Source organism: Manihot esculenta, chromosome 18 (genome assembly GCF_001659605.2).
Source record: "Manihot esculenta cultivar AM560-2 chromosome 18, M.esculenta_v8, whole genome shotgun sequence".
Taxonomy (NCBI): Eukaryota; Viridiplantae; Streptophyta; class Magnoliopsida; order Malpighiales; family Euphorbiaceae; genus Manihot; species Manihot esculenta.
Window position 1 is genome coordinate 23,466,264 of NC_035178.2, and position 7,599 is coordinate 23,473,862.

The following is a 7,599-nucleotide window of genomic DNA, read 5'->3' on the forward strand; positions in this document are numbered from 1 at the left end:
ACTGCAAAACACTGCCCATTGGCTGGGGCAGATTATGCAGCAAAGGGGACTCAATACCCCGGTGAACATGTTGCCTATGGTAGAAGAACCCCGCACCAATGAACCCCAACCTACCTTTAACCACCCTCAAATAAACAGTAGAGAAACCGGGAAAAGGGGGAGAAGGATAGGTGAAGAGGAAGAGCCAGAGGTTAGAATCCGGGGAAGAAGGGTGAGGGAATTGATAGAAAATAATGAGGCAGAGAGTTACTCAGCCAGAACAACGACAAGAAGGACGGAGGATGAGGAACAGGAAGATGAGTATCATCTGGAGAAGAGGCCCAAACAGGAGGAAGAGAATGTAGATAAAAAACTACAGAAAATGAGGGAACAGCTCCTTGCCGAGTTGGGGGCGAAGGATCACAATCAGGCTCTCTTGCCCACCTCCTCACCTTTCTTGAGATGGGTGCAGCAGGAGACCATCCCCAAGAAGTTTATGATGCCACCTATGGCAACATACGACGGAGCTGGCAACCCAAGGGAGCACGTCCTCAACTATAAGACTTTCATGGAGCTGCAGACTCTATCGCATGCCTTGATGTGCAAGGTATTCCCCACGACGCTCACAAGGCCAGCACGAGTGTAGTTCAACAGCCTGGAAGCCGGAAGCATCAAGAGTTTTGGAGATTTAGCCAACATCTTCATCAGTCGGTTCATAGCCGGAGTACCAGCGGACAGAAAGACGAGCTACCTGGAGACAGTCAGGTAGAGGAGGAATGAGTCTTTAAGGGAGTATGTCCCCCGTTTCAATACGGAGACTTTACAGATCCCTGAGCTGGACGAGGGCAGAGCGGTGGAGGCCATGCAGAAGGGGACGACCTCCCCCGAGTTTTTTGGCTCATTGAGTAGAAAGCCCCCCACCACGCTGGCAGAACTGATGAAGAGGGCAAAGAAGTACATAAGGCAGGATGATGCCTTGGTAACGAGCAGATTTGCTAAGGAGTCAACAGACAGGGGAAAAGCCTCGGAAGAAAGAAGGCTGGAGAGGCATGATAAAAAGCAAAGAAAAAGACCTGAGCCGTACAGACAGCCCTAGGACCGAAGGGACCAGAGACCCTTCTCCCCTCGGGTTCCAGAACAAAGAACACTCCCCACGCGGGTTCCAGAGAACCTAACTCCACTCAACGCATCCAGAGCCGAAGTGCTCATGGAAATCCAAAACAAGGAGTTCCTCCAATGGCCGAAACCAATGAGGGCCGAGGCGAGCCAGCGAGATCCTGACAAATACTGCCAGTATCATCGTACACACGGCCACGACACCAACAATTGCTATCAGCTGATCAGCGAAATTGAGAGGTTGATAAAGAGGGGACACCTCAGGAATTTCATGAAAAAACCAAAGGGAGAAAGGCCTCAGCCGAACCCTATAGCAGAGAGACCCCGGAGGACGGGAGCGGGACCGGTGAATGATGGTTCCAGCGGAACCATCAACATGATTGTGGGGGGAACTGGAAGTCGGATGAGCCGAAGAGGAAAAAAGATAGGCCGAGACGGGGAGGGTAGCAGTGCCGAGGTCATACAGGTAGTTGAGCATTCTCCAATGACCATCTCCTTCTCTCCGGAGGATGCCCAGGGCGTTCAGATGCCTCACGATGACGCCCTTGTTATCAAGGTCGTCATCCACAACTACCGAGTTAAGAAGGTTCTCGTCGACAATGGAAGCAAGGTGAACTTGTTGCCGTACAGGGTCTTCTAACAAATGAGAATCCCTGAAGAACAGCTGGTTCGGGATTAGGCCCCGGTGAAGGGATCGGAGGAGTCTCGATACCTGTAGAAGGAAAGATGAAGCTGGCTCTCACTCTCGGAGAAGCACTTTTGGCTCGGACGCACTACGCGGTGTTCCTAGTGGTGAAGCTTCCCCTGAACTACAATGCAATACTGGGAAGGTCGGTGCTGTATGACTTGGAGGTTATAACCAGCATAAGGTACTTGGCCATGAAGTTCCCGACGGAAGCAGGAGTGGGAGTAGTCAGAGGAAGTCAGGAAGAGGCGAGAGCAGTGTACCTGGCCACGGTATCAGAGCCGAGCTCGGCAGGGGAAAAGTTTGACTCATAAGTCCTAGAAGTCAGAGATGAGAAGAAAGAGGCCAGAATGGAGCCAATAGGAGAACTGGAAACTTTTCCCTTTTCAGAAGCAGAGACAGATAAAGTATTCAGTCTTAACGGAGCCAATGGCAAATATAGGATGTGTATAGACTTTATTGACCTGAATCAGGCATGTCCCAAAGATTGTTATCCCCTCCCTGATATTAATAAAATGGTCGACTCCACGGCCGGTTTTGATTACATGTCGTCTTTGGATGCAATGTCCGATTACCACCAAATTCCAATGGACAGGTCGAATGAAGAAAAGACCTCGTTCATAACAGAAGATGGGACCTACTGCTATAAGGCCATGCCTTTCGGGCTGAAGAATGCCGAGGCAACATATCAAAGACTGATGAAAAAAATCTTTAAAGATCAGATCGGCAAGAATGTCGAAATATATGTGGATAATATGGTGGTGAAAAGTCCGACCTTTCAACAACACTTAACAGACTTGAGGGAGGTGTTTGAAGTACTGGAGCAATATAGAATGAGGCTGAACCCGGCTAAATATGCTTTCTTCATCAGGGGAGGGAGGTTCTTGGGATACATGGTGAGTGAAAAGGGCATTGAGCCCAACCTAGAGAAGGTGGAAGCTATCTTGAAAATGCCTGAGTCGACCTGCGTGAGGGATGTCCAAAGACTTACTGGAAGGGTGGTAGCGCTCAATCACTTCATGTCGAGGTCGGCTGAAAGATGCATGCCATTTTTTTAAGAAGTTGAGAAAAGTTCCGAACTTTGAATAGACCGAGGACTGTCGAAAAGCCTTCGAAGAACTCAAACGCTATCTCAGCTCGCCACATGTGCTCAGTAGTCTGCTGGAAGGGGAAGAGCTCTTAATTTACTTATCAGCCTCAGAGCAAGTTGTTAGTGCCGTACTGGTGAGAGTGGAAGGAGGAGAACAAAAGCCAGTTTTCTATGTCAGCAAAGTGCTCAAAGATGCCGAGGTGAGATACCTGAACATTGAAAAAATAGCATACGCTTTGCTGTTGGCGGTCAAAAAATTCAGAGTTTACCTAAAAAGCCATTAAGGAGTAGTGATGACAGACCAGCCGTTGAAGAAGATTCTCCACAGACCAGAAACTTCAGGTCGGATGCTTGCTTGGTCCATTGAAATTAGCCCCTACTGTTTAGAATACCGACCCTGAACCACCATAAAATCCCAAGCCCTTGCTGACTTTATAGAAGAGTGCTCTTTCAATGAATAGGCAGAATCGGGTGAGTCATCTTCGGAAGCATGGGAGAACAAGAGAGGGAGGCAGCCCTCACCAGAGTTCAGCTGGAGGTTGTATGTGGATGGGGCATCCGGGGCTGGGGGCAGCGGTGCAGGAATAATGCTGAAGGGACCTGAAGGGTTCAAAGTTTGTTACGCCTTACGCCTAGAGTTCAGCGCCTCCAATAACATAGCGAAAGATGAGGCCCTGATAAACGGGATGCTGGTAGCAATGGAGGTAGAGGCAACCGACCTCGAGGTGAATAGTGATTCCCAATTAGTGGTCAACCAGATAACAGGGGCGTATCAAGCCAGAGACCCTACTATGCAGAATTACTTGGCGAAGGTAAAGTCCATAGAAGCCGAGCTCAAGAGTCGAGGGATTATGGTCAAATACCAGATAATACCTCGGGAAGAGAATGAAGAAGCGGATTTGCTCAGCCGGTTGTCTAGGGAAGAGCTGGAGCAGCTCCCAGATGAGGTGTACATACAACATGTTAGCATTCCCGCCTTCGATAAAGCAAATATCGTGATGGAAGTCGAAGATGAGCAGAACTGGATGACCCCGTACCTTGAATATTTGGAAAGAGAAAAACTCCCCGAGGATAAAGCCGAGGCAAAGAAGATTGCGGCCCGGACAGCTAACTACCAAGCAGTGAGAGGGACCCTATACAGAAGAGGGAAGTCTACCCCATGGCTTCGATGCGTGAGTCCGGAAGAAGCTACAAGGGTGATGGAAGAAATACACCGAGAGATATGCGGAGCCCATGAGGGGGCAGGGACACTGGCAAATAAGATATTCAGGCAAGGGTATTACTGGCCCACCATTAAAAAGGAGGCTGAAGAGTTTGTCCGAAGATGCGATGTATACCAGAGATTTGCCAACGCCATCAACGTGCCAGCCACACCTCAATCCAGCATATCCAGCCCATGGTCGTTCTCTCAGTGGGGCATAGATATCCTGAGACCTTTTCCCAAGACCACCGGACAGAAGAAGTTTGTGATAGTGGCTGTGGAATACTTTTCAAAGTGGCCAGAAGCAGAGGCAGTCCCTACTATCACAGCGAGGAAAATGATAGACTTCGTCTGGGGCAACATTATCTGCAGGTTTGGTATACCAAGGGTGCTCATATCAGACAATGGCAGGCAATTTGACTGCAGCGCCTTCAGAGAATTTACAAGAAATATGGGCATTGTAATACCCGGCTAGACTCCGGTATCGGAATCCCTACCGTCCGGTGGGACCTCGGATGTCGGAAACCTCTAGAAGGGTAAAACCATGATTTTATGAAATGTTTTCATATTTTTAAGTAAGAATTAAATGAGTTTTTGCATGAAAAATCTTTGGAGGAAAACCCAGGTTCGGCCGCCGAACTTTGAGGTTCGGCCGCCGAACATGCATGCTTTCGGAGGGACTTTAGGCGCCCGAAAGTTTTGAGTGAGGGAAATGCAGGTTCGGCCGCCGAACCTTGCATGCATGCGGAGGCACCTTCGGCCCCCGAACGTGGCCTGGCCAGCCACTATAAAAGGGACCCTTAGCCGAAATGGGCGAGGTTTTCTCCCATTTTCGGCCACAACAAGCTTCCGATCTCCCTCACCTCAAATCTTGTGTTCTTTCACTAGATCTCCTCCATCTTTCTTGAGTTTTAAACCCACATTGCAAGTTTTAAGCTTTAAAGGCAAGTTTTGGAGCTTTGAAAACTCAGGCGCTCTCGTGCTTGGATCTCCGAGTTGAGTCGTCTCTTTCTCGATCTTCAAGAGGTAAGAGCCGATCTTAAGCTCAATGTATGTTTTAAATGAGTTTCATGAAGTTTTAAGGGGTAGAGAAGCATGTTAGAGTTAGTTGAGCATATGTTAGGTTTATGTGATTTTTTTGAACAATGTGGCTTGTTTGATGTGGTTTGAAGTGTTGTAGATGGGGTATATGTTTGAATGAGGCCCCTAGGAACTGGTATGATGTGTATGCATGAGTAGAAACAAGTTTATGCAGGTTTTAAGGTGTTTTGGAGGCTGTGGACACAAGGGAGCCAAGTTTCTGCCCTTCGGCAGAAACTCAGGTTCGGCCGCCGAAGTGACTTTCGGCCGCCGAACCCCCTTGTGGAGGCAGTTTCGGCTGCCGAAGCCTGCCCCCGAAACTCAAGGTTCGTCTCTGTCTGGGAGGTTCGGCCGCCGAAAGTGCCGCCGAACCTGCATGACTTTCGGCTGCAGAGGGACTTTCGGCCGCCGAACCTGCCGCCGAAAGTGCCCTGTTCAGCCATTTCTTGCATGTTTCCATGTGATGTTTTCAGGATGTTTTAGGGGGTTTTTGGGGAGCTTTTCAGAGTCACGTTCATGTATGTTTGGTGCCTCATTTGAGTCCACCTGTGTAGGTTCGGACCCGAGGAACCGAGACCCCCGGTTGTGAGATAGTTGTTCAGAGTTCGTTGTCAAGCTTCAGTTACCAGGTGAGTGGAACAACCCCTTAAGCTTTAAAGTAAATAAATAAATGAATGAATCATAAAGCATTGCCCATGCATCATTATGCCATGCAATATTAGGTTGCTTGCATTAGAATGCACGAATATGTTGCATTGCATAATTTGTTGTTGATGTGGATGAACATTGAATGATCCATTAGCCCTCGTATGACATGATAGCCTATGTGAGTCCAGGTGTGCCTGCTACGGCTCTACGCCCCTGGCACTATGATTGATGATGGAAGTCCGGGTGTGCCTGCTACGGCTCTACGCCCCCGGCATGTATAAGTAAGAAGGATAGGGGCTAAATGGTGACAAGTTCATCCTTGTTGTGAAATGTTTGTGTTATGACGCATACATGAAAGCATGAATAAGAAAAAGAATGAAAATAAAAGTTATTTGATAATAAAAAATAAAAATGTATAATAATGTACCTAAAAATGGAGGAATTAAAACAAATGTTTTTAGTTTCCGCTCACTGGGCTTTTAGCTCACCCCACTCCCATTATCCCCAGAGTTGCAGGTACAGGAGAGATCAAGAAGTCGGCTAGAGTGAAGTCAAGTCATATGTATGTAATAGCTAGAGTATGTGGACATGACATATGATAAGAATGTAATGTAAAGTTTGAACAGTTATGTTTATGTAACTATGTTATTGAGGATAGATTTGTGCTTGACCATAGTGTATGTTAATCCCTTGGTATGTACATGATCTTATTATATGATGTGTATGTGAACCAACTCAACACAGATTTTATATTGCCATTGAGGCTTTGATGAAATCCCACAGAGGGATTAATGTTTATGTATATGATGAATACAGTGCATGCACAGGTTGAGTTTGGTGTATGAAGAAAAAGAAAAGTTTTAATTCTTAAGTATGTTTGTTGATCATGTATGGGATTAAACAGGTATACAGGATGTATGTAGGCTTGCTACGGGTCCCGGCGGCCTTAAGCCGATCTGGACCCTAGTGCCGGTAACGGGTCGGTTTTCCGGGTCGTTACAGAGTGGTATCAGAGCCCTAGGTTCATATGATCGGACCTAGAGTGTCGGGCTCATAGATGTTCTAGAAGGTCAAGCACACTAGGAAAATCATGTCCACTAGGATAGGATGTAGAGTCCTGTCAATATGATGATATGATATGCCATGATGATATGCATGTGCATAAATGCTATGATGTGATGCTATGTATGTGATGAGGGTTCATGTGTTTCCACATGAACCATATGATGCTAATGATTGTTTATGCTATGTGCTGTTTTTCAGAAGATAGAATGAGAGGAACTCGTCGATCTGCACGATTGACTGGAGTGCCACCTCAGGACGAGGGCACTGATGCCCGTCCTCCAGCATTGCCTAGGGCAATGTCCAGTAGGTCCAACAGAGACAGAGTAGCTAGAGACCCTAGAAGGTCTTTAGATCTGGGAAGAAGCAGATCAGTAAGGGGAACAGTGCAGGGAGGAATGTCTGAGGATATGGAAGTAGACCAGAGGAGGGATGGCAGTCTCGGTGTGAGCATGCCGGAAGAGGGCATGGGAGAATCAGAAGGAGGCACTCAGGCCTCGAGTTATGTCCAGCCACATCACTACCCACCCTATTCACACCATCCAGGGTATTCGATGGGAGGTACATCGGATTACCCCAGTTTTAGCCCTTATCCTCCACATATGCCATACCCACCTTACTACCCACCATACTCTCAGTACCCCATGTACCCACCTCCACCTCCCTTTACCAGTACAGCAAACCCTACCCCAGGGGATGTTGTACCTCCACCACCACCAGTATCTACTGTCCCGGAAA

At 47.7% G+C, this 7,599-nt stretch overlaps 1 protein-coding gene across 1 annotated transcript; it reads left to right on the forward strand.

Moving 5' to 3' along the window:
- The first annotated feature begins 1,186 nt into the window (after nt 1-1,186).
- LOC110608215 lies at nt 1,187-1,735 on the forward strand. Its single transcript, XM_021747428.1, has one exon. It carries the CDS (start codon nt 1,187-1,189, stop codon nt 1,733-1,735), a length of 549 nt encoding a protein of 182 aa, XP_021603120.1.
- Nucleotides 1,736-7,599: the final 5,864 nt, after the last annotated feature.